Raw genomic sequence first — 24,408 nt, 5'->3', positions numbered from 1 at the left:
TTTTTCTAGAGCAGGCAGGCCAAATGCTATACCTGGAGATCTGGCTGAGATTTTTTCAAAGTTGCTGTTAGACAAGAATGCGGTCCATCTGGTCCCTGAAAGCAAGGAAGGATTTTCTGTCTAAATGTCAGTTGTGTCCGACTCTTTCCGATCCCATGGTCTATAGCCTACCAGGCTTCTCTGTCCATAGGGATTCTCCAGGCAAAAATACAGGAGTGGGTTTGTCATGACCTCCTTCAGGAGATCTTCCCGACTCAGGGATCAAACTCAGGCCTCCCACATTGCAAACGGATTCTTGACCGTCTGAGCCACCAGGCAAGACCAAGAATACTGGAGGGAGTTGCCTATCCCTTCTCCAGGAGATCTTCCCAACCCAGGAATCAACCCGGGGTCTCCTACTCTGCAGGCATTCTTTACCAGCTGAGCTACCCGGGAAGCCCTATTTTCCATTAAGTAGTCTTTTTATTTTTTAAGTTGGGTTTGCTGTTGTTCAGTCACTAAGTTGTATCTGACTCTTTGTGGCTGGACTGCTGCACGCCAGGCTTCCTTGTCCTTCACTATATCCCGGAGTTTGCTCAAACTCAAGTTCATTGAGTCAGTGATGCCATCCAACCATCTCACCCTCTGTCGGTTTTTTGAGGTATCATTTACATACGGTAAAATTTGTCATTTTTAAGTCCAGATCTGTGAGCTTTGACAATTATTATGTAACTACTGCCACAACCAGGGTAGAGAATATTTCATCAGCCCTCAAATGTCACTTGTAGTCAGCTCCTCCCCCCACCTAGTTTTGGGCAGCCACTACTCTGAATTTTGTCCTTTGCAGTTTGCCTTTTCCAGAATATCATGTTGATGGAATTTACCATATGGAGCTTTCTGGGTCCAGATTCTTTCATTTAACATAATGTTTTTTAAAATTTTTATTATTCATCAATGTTGTTTCATGAAACAGTAGTTTGTTATTTATTTTCACTGGGTAGTATTCCATTATGTGGCTGTCCTATAATTTTTAAATTTTAATTTTAGCTTTAATTTTAAATTAATTTTTATTGGAGTATAGGTGATTTACAATGCTGTGTTAGTTTCTGCAGTAGAGCAAAGTGAATCAGTTTTACAAATACATACACATATACCTACTCTTTTTAAGGTTCTGTTTCCATATAACTCATTACAGAGTACTGAATAGTGCTCCTTGTGCTATTCAGCAGAGCTTTTCAGGTAGCTCAGTGATAAAGAAATGCCTGGCAATGCAGGAGATGTGGGTTTGATCCCTGGGTTGGGAAGACCCGCTGCAGAAGGAAATGGCAGCCCACTCTAGTATTTCTTGCCTGGGAAATCCTGCGGACATAGGAGCCTGGTGGGCTAGTTTTTCCATGGGTTGCAAAAGAGTTGGGCATGACTTAGTGACTGAACAACAACTGCTATGCAGTTGATTCTTAATAGTTATCTAGTCTATCTCAGTCTCCCAAATTAAGCTTTGTTCCTCTTCTCTTCTGCTAACCACTAGTTTGTTTTCTATGCCTCTATTTCTGTTTTATAAATAAATTCATTTGTAGCTCAGTTGGTAAAGAATCTGCCTGCAATGCAGGAGACACTGGTTTGACTCCTGGGTCAGGGAGATCCTCTGGAGAAGGGATAGGCTACCCACTACAGTATTCTTAGGCTTTCCTGTGGCTCAGCTGATAAAGAATCTGCCTGCAATGCGAGAGACCTGGGTTTGATCCCTGGGTTGGGAAAATCCTCTGGAGAAGGAAAAGGCTACCTATGCCAATATTCTGGCCTGGAGAATTCCATGGACTGTATAGTTCATGGGGTTGCAAAGAGTTGGACATGGCTGAGTGACTTTCACTTTCACTTTTCATTTGTACCCTGCTTTTAGATTCCACATATAAGCAATATCATATTTGTCTGTATGTGACTTACTTCACTTAGTATGACAATCTCTAGGTCCATCCATGTCACTACAGGTGGCATTATTTTGTTCTTTTTTATGGCTGAGTAATATTCCTCTGTATATATGTACCACATCTCCTTTATCCATTCCTCCCTTGATGGACATTTATGTTGATTCCATGTCCTGGCTATTGTAAATAGTGCTGTAATCAACACTGGGGTGTATGTATCCTTTCAAATGATGGTTTTCTCCAGGTATATGCCCAAGAGTCAGATTGCTGGATCATGTGGTAGCTCTATTTTTAGATTTTTAAGGAATCTCCATACTATTCTACGATTTCCCTCATAGCTCAGTTGGTGGAGAATCTGCCTGCAATGCAGGAGACCTGGGTTTAATTCCTGGGTAGGGACAATCTCCTACAGAATGAAATGCCAACCCACTCCAGTATTCTTGCCTGGAGAATCCCATGGACAGAGGAATCTGGCAGGCTATAGTCCATGAGGTCAAAAGAGTTGAACATGACTTAGCCACTAAACCACCACCATACTGTTCTCCATAGTGGCTGGGATGTACTACAGTTTGTTTATTCACTAAACTAATAGACATTTGGATTATTTCCAGGTTTTTTAATTAAAAGGATTTATGGGAGAAATATCAATAACCTCAGATATGCAGATGACACCACTCTTATGGCAGAAAGTGAAGAGGAATTAAAAAGCCTCTTGATGAAAGTGAAAGAGGAGAGTGAAAAAATTGGCTTAAAGCTCAACATTCAGAAAATGAAGATCATGGGATCTGGTCCCATCACTTCATGGGAAATAGATGGGGAAACAGTGGAAACAGTGTTAGACTTTATTTTGGGGGGCTCCAAAATCACTGCAGATGGTGATTGCAGCCATGAAATTAAAAGACGCTTACTCCTTGGAAGGAAAGTTATGACTGACCTAGACAGCATATTAAAAAGCAGAGACATTATTTTGCCAACAAAGGTCCGTCTAGTCCAGGCTATGGTTTTTCCAGTAGTCATGTATGGATGCGAGAGTTGGACTGTGAAGAAAGCTGAGTGCCGAAGAATTGATGCTTTTGAACTGTGGTGTTGGAGAAGACTCTGGAGAGTCCCTTGACTGAAAGGAGATCCAACCAGTCCATTCTAAAGGAGGTTAGTCCTGGATGTTCTTTGGAAGGAATGATGCTAGCGCTGAAACTCCAGTACTTTGGTCATCTCATGTGAAGAGTTGACTCATTGGAAAAGACTCTGATGCTGGGAGGGATTGGGGGCAGGAGGAAAAGGGGACGACAGAGTATGAGATGGCTGGATGGCATCACCGACTCGATAGACGTGGGTTTGAGTGAATTCTGGGAGTTGGTGATGGACAGGGAGGCCTGGCGTGCTGCAATTCATGGGGTCGCAAAGAATCGGACATGACTGAGCAACTGAATTGAACTGAACTGAACTGATGGAAGTATAACAACATAGATACAAAAAAGTGCACAAATGCTGAGTGTACAGCTTGATACATATTTAAAAAAAAAACAACTGAAGTATGCTTTTGATATACTAGTTTTTAATAAATTCACTATGATCACGCAAATGTGGGTTTTTTGCATTGACATGTATTTTCATTTCACTTGGGTAAATTAGGAGTGGGATTGCTGGTCATATGGTAAGAGTATATTTAAGCTAATAATAAACTGCCAAGCCACCAACCAGTCTCTGAAATAAGTCTGTATTTTGTGGACTTGTTCTTAAGGTTCTCACTACTCACCCTCTTGCTCCTGCTTCCATTGCTGTTCCTTCTTTCTCCTCCGTCTCACCATCACACATGCACACTCTGCCCACCCACTCCTCCCACCCCACCCCAGGCCCCCTTATACACTTAACATAACATACACCAACCCTACAATCCAGCAATTTCACCTGTAGATGTTCACCTATTCACCTAAGTAAACAAACAATGTCTTTAGGTGAAGGAAAACCAAGAAAATTCATTACCAGCATCTGCTCTATAACAATTGCTAAAGGAAATTCTTCAGAAAAAAAGAAATGATACTAAAAGGAAATCTGGAACATCAGGAAGGAAGGAAGAACAACAGAAATTAAATATAATAGACCAGCAGTTTTCAGCTGGGGAAATTTAAAACCCCACCCCCTACCACCCTGGACATTTGGCGGTATAACTGTATTGTGTCCAACTTTTTGTGACCCCATGGACTGAAGCATGCCAGGCTCCTCTGTCCTCAGTATCTCCCAGAGTTTGCTCAAATTCATGTACATTAAGTTGGTAATGCTATCTAACCATGAGAAACAGTATCATATCTAAAGCACTTTAATATGCACCAAAAAACAGAACTTCAAAATAAAGAAAGCAAAACCAGATAGAACTGAAAGTAAAAACAGACAAACATGTAATTATAGCTGAAGACTTTAACATTCCTCTCTGAAAACCTGACAGGACCTGTAGATGGAAAACCAGCAAGAATACAGAAAAGCTGAACAATACCATCAACAAATTGGATCTAACTGACATTTATTGAACAGTTAACATCAGAGTACACATTCAAGTGCCCACAGGCACTTGAAATTTATATTCTGGATCATGAGAAAATCTTGAAAATTTTAAAATAATTGAAATTATACAAAGTGTGTTCCTGACCATAATGGAGTTAAACTATAACTCAATAACAGAAAGATATCAGAATGATTGACAACACTGGGAATTAAATAACACACTTTTAAATAATCCACCCATGAAAGAGGAAGTCTCAATGGACATTAGCAAATATTTTACTTTTTTTCTGAGTTTTATTTTTTAATATAAATTTATTTATTTTAATTGGAGGCTAATTACTTCACAATATTGTATTGGTTTTGCCATACATCAACATTAATCCACCAAGTGTGTACATGTGTTCCCCGTACTGGACCCCCCTCCCACCTCCCTCCCCATACCATCCCTCTAGGTCATCCCAGTGCACCAGCCCAAAGCATCCTGTATCCTGCATTGAACCTGGACCGGCAATTCGTTTCACATATGATATTATACATGTTTCAATTCCATTCTCTCAAAATATCCCACCCTCCCTCTCTCCCACAGAGTCAATAAGACTGTTCTATACATCTGTGTCTCTTTTGCTGTCTCACATACAGGGTTATTATTACCATCTTTCTAAATTCCATATATATGCCTTAGTACACTGTATTGGTGTTTTTCTTTCTGGCTTACGTCACTCGGTATAATCGGCTCCAGTTTCATCCACCTCATTACAACTGATTCAAATGTATTCTTTTTAATGGCTGCGTAATACTCCATTGTGTATATGTACCACAGCTTTCTTATCCGTTCGTCTGCTAATGGACATCTAGGTTGCTTCCATGTCCTGGCTATTATAAACAGTGCTGCGATGAACACTGGGGTACACGTGTCTCTGTCAATTCTGGTTTCCTCGGTGTGTATGCCCAGCAGTGCGATTGCTGGGTCATAAGGCAGTTCTATTTCCAGTTTTTAAAGGAATCTCCACACTGTTCTCCATAGTGGCTGTACTAGTTTGCATTCCCACCAACAAGGTAAGAGGGTTCCCTTTTCTCCACACCCTCTCCAGCATTTATTTCTTGTAGGCTTTTGGATTGCAGCCATTCTGACTGGCATGAAATGGTACCTCATTGTGGTTTTGATTTGCTTTTCTCTGATAATGAGTGATGTTGAGCATCTTTTCATGTGTTTGTTAGCCATCTGTATGTCTTCTTTGGAGAAATGTCTATTCAGTTCTTTGGCCCGTTTTTTGATTGGGTTGTTTATTTTCCTGGAATTGAGCTGCAGGAGTTGCCTGTATATTTTTGAGATTAGTTGTTTGCCAGTTGCTTCATTTGCTATTATGTTCTCCCATTCAGAAGGCTGTCTTTTCACCTTGTTTATAGTTTCCTTTGTGTGCAGAAGCTTTTAATTTTAATTAGGTCCCATTTGGTTTTTTTTGCTTTTATTTCCGGTATTATGGAAGGTGGGTCATAGAAGATCCTGCTGTGATTTATGTCGGAGAGTGTTTTGCCTATGTTCTCCTCTAGGAGTTTTATAGTTTCTGGTATTATGTTTAGATCTTTAATCCATTTTGAGTTTATTTTTGTGTATGGTGTTAGAAAGTGTTCTAGTTGCATTCTTTTACAAGTGGTTGACCAGTTTTCCCAGCACCACTTGTTAAAGAGAAAATCTTTTCTCCATTGTATATTCTTGCCTCCTTTGTCAAAGATAAGGTGTCCATAGGTGTGTGGATTTATCTCTGGGCTTTCTATTTTGTTCCATTGATCTATATTTCTGTCTTGTGCCAGTACCATACTGTCTTGATGACTGTGGCTTTGTAGTAGAGCCTGAAGTCAGGCAGGTTGATTCCTCCAGTTCCATTCTTCTTTCTCAAGATTGCTCTGGCTATTCGAGGTTTTTTTGTATTTGCATACAAATTGTGAAATTATTTGTTCTAGCTCTGTGAAAAATACTGCTGGTAGCTTGATAGGGATTGCACTGAATCTGTAGATTGCTTTGGGTAGTATGCTGATTTTCAGTATATTGATTCTTCCGATCCACGAACATGGTATATTTCTCCATTAGTGTCCTCTTTGATTTCTTTCATCAGTGTTTTATAGTTTTCTATATATAGGTCTTTAGTTTCTTTAGGTAGATATATTCCTAAGTATTTTATCCTTTTCGTTGCAATGGTGAATGGATTTTTTTCCTTAATTTCTCTTTCTATTTTCTCATTATTCGTGCATAGGAATGCAAGGGATTTCTGTGTGTTGATTTTATATCCTGCAACTTTTCTATATTCATTGATTAGCTCTAGTAATTTTCTGATTGTATCTTTAGGGTTTTCTATGTAAAGGATCATGTCATCTGCAAACAGTGAGAGTTTTACTTCTTCTTTTCCCAATTTGTATTCCTTTTATTTCTTTTTCTGCTCCGATTGCTGTGGCCAAAACTTCCAAAACTTTGTTGAATAGTAGAGGTGAAAGTGGGCACGCTTGTCTTATTCCTGATTTTAGGGGAAATACTTTCAATTTTTCACCATTGAGGATAATATTTGCTGTGGGTTTGTCATATATAGCTTTTATCATGTTGAGGTATTTTCCTTCTATTTTTGCTTTCTGAAGAGTTTTTTTTATCCTAAATGGATGTTGAATTTTGTCAAAGGCTTTCTCTACGTCTATTGAGATAATCATATGGCTTTTATTTTTCAATTTGTTAATGTGGTGTATTACATTGATTGATTTGTGGATATTGAAGAATCCTGCATCCCTGGGATAGAGCCCACTGGGTCATGAGGTGTGATCTTTTTAATGTGTTGTTGGATTCTGATTGCTAGAATTTTGTTAAGGATTTTTGCGTCTATGTTCATCAGTGATATTGGCCTGTAGTTTTCTTTTTCTGTGGCATCTTTGTCAGGTTTTGGTATTAGGGTCATGGTGGCCTCATGAGATGAGTTTGGAAGTTTACCTTCCTCTGCAATTTTCTGGAGGAGTTTGATTAGGATAGGTGTTAGCTCCTCTCTAAATTTTTGGTAGAATTCATCTGTGAAGCTGTCTGGACCTGGGCTTTTGTTTGCTGGGAGATTTCTGATTACAGTTTCAATTTCCATGCTTGTGATTGGTCTGTTAAGATATTCTTTTTCTTCCTGGTTCAGTTTTGGAAAGTTGTACTTTTCTAAGAATTTGTCCATTTCTTCCACATTGTCCATTTTATTGGCATATAGTTGCTGATAGTAGTGTCTTATGATCCTTTGTATTTCTGTGTTGTCTGTTGTGATCTCTCCATTTTCATTTCTAATTTTATTGATTTGATTTTTCTCCCTTTGTTTCTTGATGAGTCTGTTTTCTGGTCTCTTCAGTGTCTAATTTCTGCCTTGGCACAAGGGGGTGGTGGTGGACACTCTTTTAGGCTCACTTGTTCAGTTGTGCTGTGGGGAGGGAGGGAGGCTACAAACAAATAACTCTGGCATGTGCTCACAGTGTCTCACCCACACTGGGTTTGCCCTGGCTCATGGCGTGTGTGCTTTCCCTGTCTACACTGCTTAGGCTCTAGGTTGCTCTGCCGGGAACTGTCTGAGGCCGGCCCTGGGTTGTATCCACTTCCCCGGTTTAAGCCGCTCAGGCTCAGGTACTTGGGTAGTCCTCAGACATGCAAACTTGGTTGGGCCTGTGTTTTGTGCCCTTCCCAGGTCCGAGCAGCTCAGGTGACCAGGTGTTTGGTGAGCACGGTTGCTGCAACTTATTGCCTCCCACGTCTCTGTCGCTCGCTTTTCTGGGTGTACAGCCGGTGCACCTTCTCAGGCGGATGTTGACCGTCCAGAATCCCAAGAGGTCTTGGTTCGCAACGAAGCCTGCTTGCAGTTTGGTAGATAATGCCTCTCTGGGGCCGCGATTGCCCCCTTCCGGCTCTGGCTGCCCTCGCCTGCCTGTCACCAGAGGGGGATGGGCCGGTCTGCAGCCAGGTTGCTCTGCTCAGTCCTTTGTTCTGTGAGTGGGCCTGACCGTGTCTTATGTTAGGGCTTTTTGCATAGCTCTAGTCAATCCTTTGTTCTGTGAGTGGGCCTGGCAATGTCTTAGGTTAGGGCTTTTCACGTGGTAGTTAGCCCACAGTCTGGTTTGCTATCCCAAGTTAGTTCCCTCAGGTTGCCCTCGGGGCATTCAGGCCCGGTCCTTACTCTAAGCAATGCAGCCCGTGCCTCCCTGCCCAGCTCCTGCTTGCTAGTGGTGAATGCAGGTGTCTGTGCTGCTTCTCCGCTGGGGGAGTTACTGTTGGGCATGTAATCTGTGGGTTTTAATTATTTATTTTTCCTCCCGGTTATGTTGCCCTCTGTGGTTCCAAGGCTCACCAGAGACTCGGCAGTGAGGGTGTTTCCTGGTGTTTGGAAACTTCTCTCTTTCTAAGACTCCCTTCCTGGGATGGAGCTCCTTCCCTACCTCTTTTGTCTCTCTTTTTATCTTTTATATTTTTCCCTACCTCCTTTCAAAGACAATGGGCTGCTTTTCTGGGTGCCTGATGTCCTCTGCTGGCATCCAGAAGTTGTTTTGTGGAATTAACTCAGCATTCAAATGTTCTTTTGATGAATTTGTGGGGGAGAAAGTGGTCTCCCCATCACATTCCTCTGCCATCTTAGGACCACCCCAGCAAATATTTTAAAGTGAACAAAAATGCAAACGCAAAATATCAAAATTTGTGTGGTATGGGTAAAGTGCTGAGAAAAAATGTATTATCTTAAATGCTTATACTAGAAAAGAAGAAAAGTTTAAGTACTCTGAGCTTTCAACTGAAGAAATAGAAAAAAAGAGCAAAATAAACCAAAGCAAGTAAAAAGAAGGAAATAAAGAAGATAAAGGCAGAAATCTATAAAGGTGGAAACAGAAAATAGTAGAGAAAATTAATAGGGTCAAAGCTATTTTTCTGAAAATACCAATTAAATTGGTAAAGCTCTAGTGAGATGGACAAAGGAAAAAAGGGGAAAAGATTTAAATGACCAATATCAGAAATGAAAGAAGGGTTTTCACTAAAGACCCCACAGACATTGAAGAGATAAGAAAATCATATTATGCACTCTGTGTATGTATTACATTTGATGACTAAGATTAAATGTATATTGGTACAGCCACTATGGAGAACAGTATGAAGATTCCTTACCAAATTAGGAATAAAATTACCATATGACCCAACAACCCCACTACTGGGCATATGCTGTGAGAAAACCACAATTCAAAAAGACACATGTACCCCAGTATTCACTGCAGCACCATTTATAATAGCCAGGACATGGAAGCAACCTAGATATACCTTGGTAGATGAATGGATAAAGAAGATAGGGTACATAGGTACAATGGAATATTACTCAGCCATGAGAAGGAACGAATTTGAGCCAGTTGTGGTGAGGTGGGTGAATCTAGAACCTGTTATACAGAGTAAAGTAGTCAGAAAGAGCAAATCAAATACTGCATAGTCATGCATCTATATGGAATCTAGATTACATGGACCAATTTCTTGAAAAGCAAACTAACAAAACCAACCCAATATAAAATACACAGTCTATTCCTATGTCCTATTAAAGGAATTGAATTTTTAATTAGAAAATCTTCCAAATGGAAATATCCAGGTCTAGATAGCTTCCCCAGCAAATTTCATGAACAGTTTAAAGAAACAGTCCCAATTTTTACAAAATTCCAGAAAATAAAGAAGGGGACAGCACTTCTGAGAGGATACACAGATGGAAAATTAGCACATGAAAAGATGCTCAATATCTTTAGCTGCTGCTGCTGCTGCTGCTGCTGCTAAGTCATGTCAGTCGTGTCCGACTCTGTGCGAACCCATAGACGGCAGCCCACCAGGCCCCCTCCGTCCCTGGGATTCTCCAGGCAAAAACACTGGAGTGGGCTGCCATTTCCTTCTCCAATGCATGAAAGTGAAAAGTGAAAGTGAAGTCGCTCAGTCATGTCCAACCCTCAGTGACCCCATGGACTATAGACTTCCAGGCTCCTCTGTCCTTGGAGTTGTCCAGGCAAGAGTACTGGAGTGGGGTGCCATTGCCTTCTTTGCTTTAGCTGCTAGGGAAATACAAATTAAAGCCGCAATGAGATACCTCTACATATCAAGCATGGCTAACATATAAAATCCCGAAAATAACAAGTATTGATGAGCATGCAGAACAACTGGAAATTTCATAGACTGCTGGTGGAAATGTGAAATTCCCAAAGCTACTCTGAAATAACTCTGGAAAATAGTTTGATAGTTTCTTATCAGATTAAACATGCATTTACCACATAATTCATCAAGCCCACTGGTAAGTATTAAACCAAGAGAAATGAAAAGTTACATTCATACAAAGACTTGTATGCAAATGTTTTTAGCAGCTTTATTCATAATTGTCAAAAACTGAAAACCACTCAAATGTTCTTCAGTGGGTCAACAGATATATGGCGGTACAATAGAATCATACTGAGTGTTAATAATAAATAGAAATGGCTCAGTGTTACCACACAGCAACTTAGATCAGTACCCAAGGTACTGCTGATTGAAACAAACCCGTTTCAAAGGGTCACATCCTACCCGATTCCATTTATAGGTCATTCTCAAAATGCAAAATACAGTAATGGAGAGCAGATCAGTGAGTTGCTGGGGGTTAAGGGAGGGGATCAGAGAAGGAAATGGCACACCACTCCAGTACTCTTGCCTGGAAAATCCCATGGACGGAGGAGCCTGGTAGGCTGTAGTCCATGGGGTCGCTAAGAGTCGGACACGACTGAACAACTTCACTTTCACTTTTCATTTTCATGCATTGGAGAAGGAAATGGCAACCCACTCCAGTGTTCTTGCCTGGAGAATCCCAGGGATGGGGGAGCCTGGTGGGCTGCCGTCTATGGGGTCGCACAGAGTCGGACACAACTGAAGCGACTTAGCAGCAGCAGCACCAGCAAGGAGAGGGTGGAGAAGGTATGATTACACAGAAGCAACACCAAGGAATTTTTTGGAATGATGGGAGTTATATATCCTGATTGTATTGGTGGTCATCAGGAAAGTCAATGTTACACATTAATTAAAAAATAAAATAAAAAGTATGGATAAACACTAGAAGTATATAAAATGGAATTCATAACTTCCAAATTAGCTTAAGAAAAAAATGGGAGGGTGATAAAAGAGACTTTATCAATCCAACAGTAAGTATGAAAGCTGAAAATATAAGGACAAAATAGCAATAGTAAGTAGAACACACAAAATAAGATCATACAAATAATATAAAATATACCAGGAATCACAGTTGTGGACCTGTGACCAGGCACATGGTTATCTCACAGAAAACACTTCTGGCCTCCCTTGTAGACAGTGTGGCCGTGTAACTGAGTATTTGCCAATGAGACGTGAGAGCAAATAGCGTGTGCCAATCCCAGGCCTGGGCTTACGACATCAGGGGGCCCTTGTCCATGCTCTCTATTTGCCTTCTCAGTGGTTGAAATCTAGATTCAGTGGTGACCATGCTTCAGCCACGCAGGTGATGCTGATGCTCTGGGGTTGGTGGGATGACCCAGAAGGTCCACAGGGAGCAGACTTACCCACTGACCTGAACCATTTTCTGTTTATGTGAGAAGGAAATAAATATCTCAATTTTTAAAGCTGCTGTACTTTGGGGCACCTTTGTTAGGCTTCATTTGGAGTATCTACCTCCTTTTAGAGGCCCCTGAATGATGGCAGAGCCAAATCCCAGGCTCTCAGAAGAGGGAGCTGCAGAGTTTCCGGAGCCTTCACATTCTTGTGCCCACCTTCTGCTGTGGGGCCCAAAACATCTGCAGACTCAGGCTCCTGGTTCCGGAGGTGAGCCAGGCCTGACATCGTGGGGACACTTTTAACAAGGGGAGGAGAGTGGGGTCAGCTGGTGGGGCCCTCGGTATAGGCAGGTCCTCGTTGGCTGGACCCTCTGGCTCCCTCCTCAGTAGTGGACACAGTAGAGCTGGACGCTGCCACTGATTCGCAGCTCCCGTAGCTGCTCCAGGACCTGCTGGCCCAGGCTGGTGGCCCCCACGCCCTGCCCGTTGAGCGCCAGCTTCAGGCCTCCCTCCTGGCACAGGAGCAGCACCTGGTGCAGAAGGGCACGGGGTGCTGCAGGCTTCCAGACCCTCCCCTGCCTGCCTGATGCCCCACCCAGTGGCTTCTCCTTCCATCAAAGGACACAAGGAATGGACCCACGGGGCACCCAGTAGAGAAAAAGACGGGATGACGGAGGGGCCCAGGTTGTCATCAGCCCTTCCACAAGGATCTGCCCAGGACTTGGCCTCCGTTTCACCATCTGTAACAGGGGTTGCTGCCCCTGGAGAAGTGGTCTCAACCTCAGCTGCATTGGAGCCATTAGCAGGGCTTTTAAATAATGCTGAGGCCAGGGCCCACTTTGATTAATTACATTGGTATTTCAGGGTGTGAGATCAGCCTCACTGATTTCCTCTCTTCTAGTGGCTCTGGCTCCACAAACTGCACCCCCACTTCCTGGACGTACCCCCGCTCTCCCGGATGGGAGTGCAGCTCTGCGCTCCACCCCAGAGGGACCGGGAATCTGGGCTCTGACCCACCTCGAAGAATCGCTGGGGGTAAAAGAGGAAAGGGGCCAAGATCAGCTTCTTCCGGCCCCAGCGGGAGACCCAGGCCAGAGTTCTGTCTGCAAAGGACGCCCTGAGCATCACTGGAACATGGGCGGCCTCGTCTCGCAGACTGAGCGTGAAACTGTGGGAAGGGGTTGGAGAAGGTGCTTGTGGGCTTGCTAAGTAAACACCAGGTGCTGCGCTAAGCAGAGAGGGCGATGGTACTCCACTCCAGTACTCTTGCCTGGACAACCCCATGGACGGAGGAGCCTGGTAGGCTGCAGTCCATGGGGTTGCTAAGAGTCGGACACGACTGAGCGACTTCACTTTCACTTTTCACTTTCATGCATTTGGAGAAGGAAATGGCAACCCACTCCAGTGTTCTTGCCTGGAGAATCCCAGGGACGGGGGAACCTGGTGGGCTGCTGTCTATGGGGTCGCACAGAGTCGGACATGACTGACGCGACTTAGCAGCAGCAGCAGCTGTGCTAAGCCTTGAGGTCGGTGGCCCAGGGCTGACCTAACCTAAAGAAATGTTCTGGCTGGTCCCCAGTATTGTTCAACTTTAAAGTGTTACCATTTTCGAAAACTGAGAAAGTGTTCGAAACTTTTGGCTTCTTTTTTAAAAAAAATTCAGAAGATCTGGCATCAGAAGATCTATAGAAATATTCTTTCCACTTCACCACATTCCCAACCTGGTGCCTCACTGTTTACATGACCTGCCTGGCCTCTGAGGACATGTGAATTCATGGCCCTTGAGAGAGAACAGTAAAACGATCTGTGTGTCAACTACTAATAACCATGTGACTCTGAGCTAAGATCTGGCTTCCTGTCTCCAAGTTTGGGACGGAGCGGGGGTTCTTTTGTTCACTGGAAACTTTTTCATCTTCCCTGTTCAGGTGGGATTATCTTTCTCCTTTTTTTCCTATGGGGGAACTCAGGGCTCAGAGGGGTGGAGTGGCTTGCCTAAGACCGCAGTTTATAAAAGGCAAAACCAGGAATCCAACCCAGTCGGGCCTGGTTTTTGAGGCCCATGCTGCCGAGGGCTGTGCTGCAAGCCTGCCTAGAATTCACAGACCTGATCATGAGCGTGCAGGGCAAGGGTTTAATCAGGTCAGTGACTTAAAAAAGAAGAACAAAACAGAAGGGGATAGGCCAGGGAAAATACATGGCATTTTCCTTACGTCCCTGCTCCTCCACCACATTTGTGGACCACTTGCTATATGCCTGGCATAATCCCTAAAGCTGGACTGTTTTTACCCCCTTTTACACACAAGGAAACTAAGGCACAGAAAGGAAAGGTCACTGCCGTGAAGCTGCTCAGATTTGAAGTGTCCTCAACAGAAGTCAAGGGCTTCCCAGGTGGCGCTAGTGGTAAAGAACCCACCTACCAATGCAGGAGACAGAAGAGATTTGAGTTTGACTCCTGGGTCGGGAAGATCCCCTGGAGAAAGAAATGATGACCCACTCCAGTGTTATTGCCTGGAGAATTCCATGGACAGGGAAGTCTGGCAGGCTACAGTCCGTAGGGTTGCACAGAATCGGACACGACTGAAGCGACTTAGCACGCACGCATGCGACAGAAGTGAAACCCAGGAAATCGGGTCCGGAAACGTCATGAGATCCAGTGCAGTTCCAGAAAGAAGGAAAGAAGGAGAGAAGGAGAGAAGGAAGGATGATGAGGAAGAAGGAAAGAAGAGAAAGATACTTGTCTTACTGGAGCCTGCATATTTGAGGAATGAAGTAGTAGCGCCCCCTGTGGGAGAAGTCAGGCAGCATCCATTGACTAGAGTTCCTCTAAGTCCCCACCTCCCAGCGCGGGGCCTCCTTTCTGGGCTCCCCTGGCGGTGTTTCCTAAACCAGGGCACTGTGGGAGATCAGGTCCTCTCATCTGTTTGCGACTTCTCGAGTTGTACACTTTTATTCTCTAGTTTTTATTTTTTTGGCTGAGAGGCATGAGGGAATCTTAGTTTCCTGACCAGAGAGCAAACCTATGCCCCTTCACTGCAAGCGCAGAGTCCTAACCACTGGGCTGCCGTGGAAGTCCCAGCCTGCGTCTTTAAAGGGACTTTCCCGAGGCTGCATGTGGGACCTGTGGTGAGAGGCTGGCTGGCCTGACCACACATCCAGGCAGGGAAGACACTCCCAGAATTGGAGCTGCTGGTGCCACAAAGCCGCCTGAGCCCTGGAACCAATCCCAGGTCAGACTTGCACAGGCTCTGTGACCTTGGGCAACTTACTTCTGCTCTCCGCTCCTCTGTCTCCTCACCGGGAAGGCAGGGACTAAGCAATAGTGCTGGAGATTGAAGAGGTGATGCTTCTGAAGCTCGTGCCTGGCACAGATGCGTCCTGTCCCCCACTCCCACCCCCAATTCTGCGTACTTACTCCTTTGGCTCCGGTAAGACCAGTCCCCGCACTATGATGACCTGTCCAGGCCAGAGACCCTGGGGAAGGGCATGCGAGCAGGGCACCTCCTGAAGGAACACAGATGACTGAGAGGCGAGGGGCGGGGGCGGGGGGGATCTCACAGAGGGGGTTGGGGAGGGCTACTGCCCCGAGGAGCTGCTTCCTGGGCTGTCCTTAGGGGCCAGGGAGCCCCGAGGCAGGTAAATCTCTGCCTCTGCGCCTGCAGCCAGGAGGAAACAGCTCTGCTCAGTTACTATACACCTACTGCAGGCCGGCCTCCTGTACTCTGCTCTCCCTGGCCTCCCCATCTCTTCGCCTGCCCCCTGTGCTGTGAGCCCCTAATGCTATGCTCCAAATAGGAATGGCTCAGTCCTTGGTCTGCCTCCCCACCAGCCTGTAAACGGCTGGAGAGGTGGAGCTGATATGTACCTCCACCCTACAGCCCGGTGCTGGGCCTAGCAGGGACAACTATCAGAAAATCGTGTGCTGAATAAGTGGAGAATAGGTAAAATGAACCTGGAGCTTCAGCCCGAAGTTGCCCATTCACCCACAACTTGCAATTCAAGGGGAAATCTTGGTGCTGGGGGCCATTCCCCGCCAGGTGGGGGCGCCCTCCCAGCCCTGATAGAGCAGGTGAGGGACTGTCCCTCCACCAGACGCAGGAGCAGAGGTCACTCACCAGCTCCGGGCTCCTCAGCAGGAAGGGCTGTCAAGGAAAGAAAGAGGGGACATGGAGGCCACGTGGTGCTCGCTCAAGGAAAGGGATCCTTAAAAGTTGGGGATACCGGGGGTTTGCTTCTCTCAGAGATAATACAGGAAAATGGCCCTGCAGTGGGGCCCTCTTGAATTCAGGTGGACACTGGCTCTGGAATAACGGGGAAGAACTAGATGGAGAGTCTGTCATTCACTCACTGTGTGACCCTGGCTGAGTCCCTGGGTCTCATCACCCTTCTGCCCCGCAGGCCAACCTGCTACCTTGCAGGGCTGCTGAAGCTCCATCTGAGATGGATCTGGTAGAAGGGCTGGGCCCTGCCCCCTCCAGGAAGTCAGCCCACCCCATCCGTCCTCCCTAGCTGGCCCTGGCACCAGGGAGAGGCAAATCCAGGCTCCCACGGGCTGAGACAGGGCCAGCTGTAACCATGGTGACTGTGCAGTGAGGGAGGGGGCAGCTGGGCCTTGTGCAATGTGAGCACCAGTCCAGCGAGCGGCAGGTCCCGCTGGGGTCAGAGGGCGGGGTGCTGGCTCAGCTGGGATGGCTGGGACAGCAAAGGCTAACCCAGCTCCCCAGACTCACGTGTCCAACCGGGTACTCGCTGCCACCCTCCGCAAATGGCTGTCGGGAGAGAGAAAAAGCAACAGGCAGGATTCAGGACCGCTGCAAGTCTAGAGCTTTATTGATTTGCCTCCTGCCTGCCTTGCTGTGCCTGGGAAGGAGGGCAGAGGCCGGCTGTGGCTTTGGTAGCTCCTCCTCTCCCCAGAGGCCTTGTCAGGGCTTCTTAAACCTGTCATGTTGATCCAGCTGATTCCTGGGCCCTACCTCTGACTTACTAAATCAGGATCTCTGGTGGTGGGTCCCAGAAATCTGCACTTTTAAATCAGCTCCTCAGCTGGGAATGATACAGCCAGTGCTATGTTTGGGTCCCACAGCTCCAAGACTCTAAGTCATTTGCCTTCTGGCCACTGCTCCACATTGACCAGACTCCATGCCCAGGAGAGCTCAGCTGGCAGCTCAGTTGGTAAAGAATCTGCCTGCAATGTAAGGGACCCTGGTTTGATTCCTGGGTCGGGAAGATCCCCTGGAGAAGGGATAGGCTATCCATTCCAGTATTCATGGGCTTCCCTGGTGGCTCAGATGGTAAAGAATCTGCCTGCAATGTGGAAGACCTGGGCTTGAATCCTGAGCTGGGATGATCCCTTGGATAAAGGAACAGTTTCCCATTCCAGTATTCTTGCCTGGAGAACTCCATGGACCGAACAGCCTGGCAGGCTACAGTCCATGGGCTCGCAAACAGTCAGACATAACTGAGCGAAGTTCACTTTCACATCCAGGACAGAGTGCCCCAGGCTCTTGGGCCCCTCTTCTGCGGTCACCTCGTCCCTCACCCCCGCCATGTCCAACACCTGGATGGATGCCCTCCACCTTGGCTCTGATTGGTGTCAGGACTTGTCTGGGATGGAAGGGGGTCCCAGGCTTGTCCAGGCATCAGGGGAAGTCAGAGGCTGCTGCCACCCAGGCCTTGGCCCCAGAGGAACTTACGTTGATGTTCAGGAATCCAACAGCCGTCACTGAGATGTCGCCAAATATGCCCAGGGTGTCTACCCGAGACAGCGGGAGCCGGTAGCGGTAGTGGAGGAAGTGCTGTCCATTTACACTCACCTGGAGAGACAGACGAGGCTGAGACCATACTGACGTGCCAGACGTCCACTGAGTCTCTTACTGGAATTTTCCTCTTTTAACTTCACACCAACTCTAGGAGGCAAGTACGTTTTACAGACAGGTGCCCAAGGCTTGGGGGAACTTAAGTAGCCTCCCCAAGGTTGTGGAACTTGCAGGCAGAGCACGTTCAATGCCCCGCCTGGCCCCTGGCACACCACACTGGCCCCCTTTAGCCTCTCAGCTGACCTGCCAGCAGCCGCAGCAGCCCTCCGCCTGCCCCATCCACAGGCGAGGAGCCTCAGGGGCTCTGGGACCACTGTTCCTCCTGCAGTGCTGGCTGGCACCAGCTCCCTCCGCCCTGGAGAAGTCTGAAGATCCTTCTGGCAGGAGTTCGCATCAGCAGTGAAAGCCCTGAGGCCAGGTTTCTCTCTCCCTTCCCTCCCCACTCTTCTGTGTGAGGGGGAGAATGACACTTCCTTCCTCATGGGTGGTTGTGAGGAGTCAGTGAGCTGAGAACAGTGCCCGGCATCTGCAGCGCTCTCTAGATGCCCCCGGTGACAGCGGCAGCACCATGGCGTCTGCTGAATACCACCATGTGTGCCGGGGCAGGTGAGCCTAGAGCAGCTTGGAACCGGGCTTGGCAGCTCCTTGGTCCTCTGAGTACTGGACTCTGTGCTCCATCCCTCCAAATACCCCTTAACACAGTGACAAGGGGAATGGCTGAAGGAAAGGGAAGCAGAAGGACACGAGTTCTGGACTCCGTGATGTCCCCTCCCGTGCGTGCTAAGTCGCTTCAGTCGTGTCCGACTCTTTGCAACCCTATGGACTGCAGCCCTCCAGGCTCCTGTCTATGGAATTCTCCGGGCAAGAATACTGGAGTGGGTTGCCATGTCCTCCAGGGGATTTTCCCGACCCAGGGGTCGTCTCTTGCATCTCCTGCGTTGGCAGGCAGGTTCTTTACCACGAACGCCACCTGGGAGCCCTGGTGTCCCCTCCTGCTCACCTTCATTTCCTCATTTCCAAAAAGAAACAGGAGGAGGAAGCTGGCCCCTCTCTGCAGGGCCACGTGGGGCCACCGGGCCTCAACTTGCCAGCACCCACGGTACAGGGTGTTGCAGATGACGTGAGGTTTGGTGGTGTGGAAGCGAGGGTTGAAGTGGATGGCGATATCTGGCCGGGGGTGCAGGCTGCAGCCGCACTGGAAGTCCACCTGGAACCTGGGGGGGCGGTGAGGCTCTCAAAGGGCACCTCTGGTCAGAGTCTCCCAGAGACCCTGAAGGCAGGGAGGAAGCCCCGTGGAGCACTGCCCTTACCTGCGTGCATTTAGAGGGACCGCTCCCTGGAGCATGACCATCTTGCCTGCTCGCAGGCCACCAAAAATTGTTGTGACATAAGGAATTACCTGAACAAAGAAGAAACTCATCCATACCAGGTTGGAGATAGGGCCTAGGGACCCCTGTGTTGGGGGTGGGATAGGGAGGGAAGAAGAACAAGATAACTGTCCCACCCCAAACAGAAAAAGTCTTAATGGGAAAAAATGTTTTCTCTGAAATGTGCTCTTTCATTTCCTCTCCTTTCTTGGACCTTCACAACACCCAGGCCACACTGCACAGGGGAAGCCAGATTCAGCTCCACTGCCCCCTTGGAGCACCAGCCCAGCCCTCCTCTCACCTCCCAGGGCACAGGAGTGACCCCACTGAGGTTTACAGTCCCCTGGCTGCCACCCTGGCCTCCAGCAGCTTGGTGTCCAGACTCCCCAAGGACTGCTTATAGGCCAGAGCCTGGGAATTGGGAGGCAGAGGGATGGACAAGCTGGGATCTGAGCACAGATCCTGGCATAGATGCCTGATAGTGATGCAGTCTACCTTCTCAGCTCACCTTTCCCCCTGGTATTCCTAAAAGACGACGCACACTTTTACCGCTTCTGGCCCTTTCTGGGACTGTTTCCTCAGCCCTCCCTCCCACCTTGTGAAATCTGACTTGACTTCCCAGGCTCTGATTGCTTCTCCAAGGGTCATCCACTTTGGTGCCTGAATTATCCCTTCCCTCACTGTGCTCTCTGCCGCCATGGCTAGTTAGGCCCTTGGCCGACTGGCTTAGACGGAGCCCTATGGCTGGGAGGCACAAGCCCCTCAAAGCCAAAGTCCTGTCTTTAGCTTCTACAGGCTCAGTGCCTGGCCTGGCACAGAGTGGGCTCTAAAGGGGTGTCTGCAGAATAAACGTGAACTTGCCCAGGTACACACTGGGCAGCGTCACAAGATGGGCTCTCACCCAGTGTTCTCCAACTCCCGGCAGCTTTCAGAAGCCCAAACTGCCGAGACGAGCTGAGACCCAATAGCTCTGCCTTCCAGGTGGGAGCCTGCAGCTTGCAAAGCAAGGGGCCCCTCGAACCTGGGGAGGATCGGGAGGCCCCGGCTATCAGAGCACCCACAGCTTAGCTGGGCTCAGCATGCCAGTCCCTCCCACTTCCCAAGCTCTGGGCTTGGCCTGTAATTAACTGAGCTGAAGCTGTTCTCCTGAGAGGAGAGGACCAAGTAAAGAGAAAGTGATAATTAGTGCTCATTAGTGGGAAGGTGGGTCTCCTGGGAGTTTGATCTTCTATAATGCACTGTCAGGCTTCAGGAAATCTGCAGGGCACTGGGCCAAAGCAGGAGTCCAGGAAACCTGACTGACTGGGAGGTTCTGACCCGACTCCCAGGCTGGAGATGAGACTGCCCTTCCTAAGTGATCAGGGTCCCCCAGCGAAACTACGCACTCCCCCCAGGCCCTCTTAGCCACCCACTGTGGAATAGGAGACAGCACTGTCTTCAGGCTCTACTGCTTTTAAAATGCAGTCACCTCACCAGCTCTTTGATAAGCAGGTGGGAATGAGCTGTCAGTCACTTTAAGTTCAGGAGGGCCTTCCAAGTGCCATGGGCAGGGGCTGGGGAATCAGGGTCCATGACTCAGGGCCTCTCCAGCCCCCTGCCAACCTGGGAGACCGGGCCCAGCTGGAAGGGGGAGCCCTGAGACCCAGGAGGTTCCAGACCTGAGCGGCTGCTCACCGGGTGGAAGACTGGCGGCTGCAGGATGAAAGTGTCAGGAAGCGGGTCCAGTTTCTCTCCAGGTGACATGAGGGTGGGGTGGGGCGCCTGGGGCAGCTCTCCCCGCTGTCAGTCTCACCTACACCGGGCAGGGTCCGCTGTCTACCCCCAGTGCCCCACCCCAGCTCCAGCCCCACCGACTGGATTGGGTGTCAGCAGAAGTCCAGGTCGAGGGGTGCGAAGCCTGCAGTAACTAACCTCAGGGTCTGAAGCACGCAGCCTGTTGCAGAGGGAAGCCAGAAGCTGGTTCCTTAGAAGCCAGCAGGGGGTTGTGGTTTCCGGGGCGGCAGCCGGAACCCTCCAGGGGTCAGAGGCAGAGTTGGTGGTACATGTGGGCAGGTCCCAGGAGAAGCTCCGCCCCCAACTTCCTGGCCACCAATGGGGGGCTTCCCCTTCCCTCCCCACAAAAGGTTTCTACCTCTCTCCCTCCTTTTCTGCCGCTTTCCCCGCTCTTCTCCTTTTGGCAAGTTTTATAGTCCTTTGGGGCTCCATTTCAGCAATGGCTGGAAATGCCAGGGCCCAGCTGGGTCACAAGGAAGTGGGATGGAGAGAGGTAAGAACAGGCAGGGTGAGAGGAGACCCTCTTTGGCCCAGAAAAGGCAGGTGAGCAGAGGGGAGCACACAGCTACACCAAAGGAGACCTGGGTTCTTGCTCAGCCTCTGCTATAACGTGCTGTTCCCCAGGACAAGTCACTTACCCTCGCTGGCGCTCCTTTTGATCGATTACATATAGAAAAGGTGATCACAGTAGCCTGTCTTTTGTCTTGCAGGGAGGTCTGTATCCGGGAGTCGGTCTAGATTTCTGTGTGTGTTTTTTTTTAAGCTACCCTATTCTCCTTTGGTGGAGAAGGAAATAGCAACCCACTCCCAGCATTTTTGCCTGGAGAATCCCATGGACAGAGGAGCCCAGTGGGCTACAGTCCATGGGGTCGCAAAGTCAAACACGACTTAGCAACTGAACAACAACAACTGATCCTTGGGACTGGAACCATTCCAGTTCTGGTTCAGAGTCCAATAAGCCTTTTCCTTTAAAAAGCAGCACAACCTCTCAACTTTATCCTGAGTTGGGAAGCCCTAGGATCTGACCACCGTGTCGACTTGGCAGCAGAGAATTCCTGGCAGGATGAAGCTGGGCAAAGGCTCAAGGGCGCGGGGTGGGGAGAGGAAAGGAAGCAGCTGCTCTGAGGGGTGAGTCCTTGGGGGGTCCCGGGGAAAGAGGCTGCATCAGTACCTCCTGGGAACTTATTGGGCTTCCCTGGTCGGTCAGATGGCAAAGAATCTGCTTGCAATGCAGGAGACTCAGGCTCAATCCCTGGGTCTGGAAGATCTAAACATATAAACTTTTGAGCCCTACCCCAGAGATATTGGGGTGAAAGAGCCCAGGAATCAACATTTTAATGTTTGAGAAACACTGACTTAGATCCTAACCCTCAGGGCTCCAGGTACAGAACCAGGCTGTTTGCTCAGTCCCTGCTGGGTAGGGGGAGCTGGGCGGCTGAAGGTGTTCTGTGTGGGGAAATTGGACCTGAGGTGCGTTCAGGAAGAGTAATCTATATACACAGCAGGGGGTCGGAAACCAAAGGTAGAGAAACCAGCTGGGCAGGGATGGGGAGCACTGCACCCCAGGGCGGTGCCCAAGTGGTGCCTCTCCCCCACACCCTGTCCAGCCTCAGTGCCTCCTCCCTGAGTGGAGAGCTAGGGCCCACAAAAGAAAACACCGTGGGCTGGGCGGCTGCAACAACAGGTGTTTATTTTCTCACGGTTCTGGAGGCCAGAAGCCCAGATCAAGCTGTCAGCAGGGTTGTTTTTCTCCTTGGTTTGCATCCTCATCTTTTCTGGTAGGGAGACCGGTCATGTTGGATTAGGGTCCACCCACTTGACCTCATTTTACCTTCCTTTTCCTTTCAAAGGCCTTATCTCCAAACAGAACGCGCCTCACATTCTACATACTGTGGTTTTGTTGTTTAGAAGCTAAGTTGTGCTCGGCTCTTGGTGACCCCATGGACTGTAGCCCACGGGGCTCCTCTGTTCATGGGATTTCCCAGGCAGGAATGCTGGAGTGAGATGCCATTTCCTTCTCCAGGGGATCTTCCCAACCCAGGGCTGAAGCTTCATCTCCTCCATTGGCAGGCGGATTCTTTCCCACTGAGCCAGCAGGGAAGCCATACATGGGGTCAGGACTCAACAGATGATTTGGGGGTGGCGGACACAATTCAGCCCGTAACAGGAGAGCGGTTCTGAAACCCCAGGTGGCTATAACTGTTTCTCTTTGCAACAGTCAGGAGTGGAGGCTGCTGAGGGCCTGCAGGGAGGAGACAGCCGAAGAAAGGGGGCTGGTGCATGTCATTTCTCTTTTCCGATGACTCCAACTTTTGACAGCTGGTGGCAGATGGGGACCTGGTTGGTTTAAAGCACGCATCCAGACTTGCTGGATCTGATCTGAGAGGCTCCAGAGTAAGACAAGGTCTTAGTCTGTCCAGGGGTGGCATGGGGCGGTGGAGTAAATTTCTCTTCCTGAGCCAGAGTGAGGGGGCACTTGTGGGAGAGGTTCAGGAAAGGGCTGAGGGTGACCTGACGCTGGCAGGTGGGGTTCCCCTGCCACAGACTGGCATTCTCCCACCCCACCCCCATGCCCTCCATCCTGTACGTTTTCCTCAGAGCATTTATCATAGCTTGTCATTATGTATTGAAGAATTGTTTAATGTCTGTCTCTTAGTCCCCCCACTCCTCGCCTGTAAGTTCCACGAGGGCAGATTTATTCTTACAACCTGAGTACCAAGCAAATGCCTGACACAGGGAAAGTGCTCAAGATATAGACTGGGTGACTGTGACAGGTGGCGGCTTATAACTCCTGTCCTGTCTCTGCCTTCTTCTCTATCTCTCCCTTAGCAGGTGTGGAATCATGGCCCAACTGCAAAATAGCCCACATACTCTTCTAACTAGCTACAGATTGTAACTGAGGCATTTAAAAAAGAAAATCAATATTTGTCGATTACCAATTAATAGTTTGGGAAACATAACCCATGCTCGGGGATCTCAAGGTGCCGCACTTTCCCCCATTCGTTGACCTAGCAGCCTCTTTCACTGCTCCCGATTAGGTATAACTCTCTGGGCCCAGGGAGGGGCTACTGCATAGATTAACCTACCTGGGTCTATGTCTCCATCCCTTCCTTCTATCTGATTCCCTTCTAGGTCGCTGAAAATGTTCATGGATCCGTTTTCTCTCGGAACCAGTTTTGCATCATCCTAAAACATAGTGGCAGGATAGAAGAATTGACAAGGCAAGAAAAATTGACAGAACCTGACAGCTGGCTGGATAAGGGAGACAAGGAAAAAAGACTCCAAAAGGGACTCCAACATCTTGAATCAAATGATTGGGAAAATTCTGGGAAAACAGGGAAGACTGAGGTATAGTCTGGAGGGGGTGGGAAGCTGGTTAATTCCAGCCAAGATCATTTTGGAGGCGGTGGGGCTATAAGAATCAGTTTAGGGGGAGCCTGGACACAGGGGATGTTCAATTAGTGTGTTTGAAGGAATGAAGGTGCTATCGTC

At 48.1% G+C, this 24,408-nt stretch overlaps 1 protein-coding gene across 1 annotated transcript; it reads right to left on the bottom strand.

Moving 5' to 3' along the window:
• Positions 11,269–21,140, bottom strand: LOC108633235 (galectin-12-like). Its single transcript, XM_018043551.1, has 9 exons — positions 20,818–21,140; positions 19,087–19,175; positions 18,777–18,990; positions 17,654–17,773; positions 16,691–16,729; positions 16,076–16,102; positions 15,376–15,464; positions 12,981–13,131; positions 11,269–12,493 (listed from the first exon to the last, which is right to left on the bottom strand). Exons 1-9 carry the CDS (start codon positions 20,884–20,886, stop codon positions 12,347–12,349), a joined length of 945 nt encoding a protein of 314 aa, XP_017899040.1. The 5' UTR covers positions 20,887–21,140; the 3' UTR covers positions 11,269–12,346.

Source organism: Capra hircus, chromosome 29 (assembly GCF_001704415.2).
Source record: "Capra hircus breed San Clemente chromosome 29, ASM170441v1, whole genome shotgun sequence".
Lineage (NCBI taxonomy): Eukaryota > Metazoa > Chordata > Mammalia > Artiodactyla > Bovidae > Capra > Capra hircus.
The sequence above is the reverse complement of the archived record's forward strand: the minus strand, read 5'-3'. Positions and strand labels throughout refer to the sequence as shown.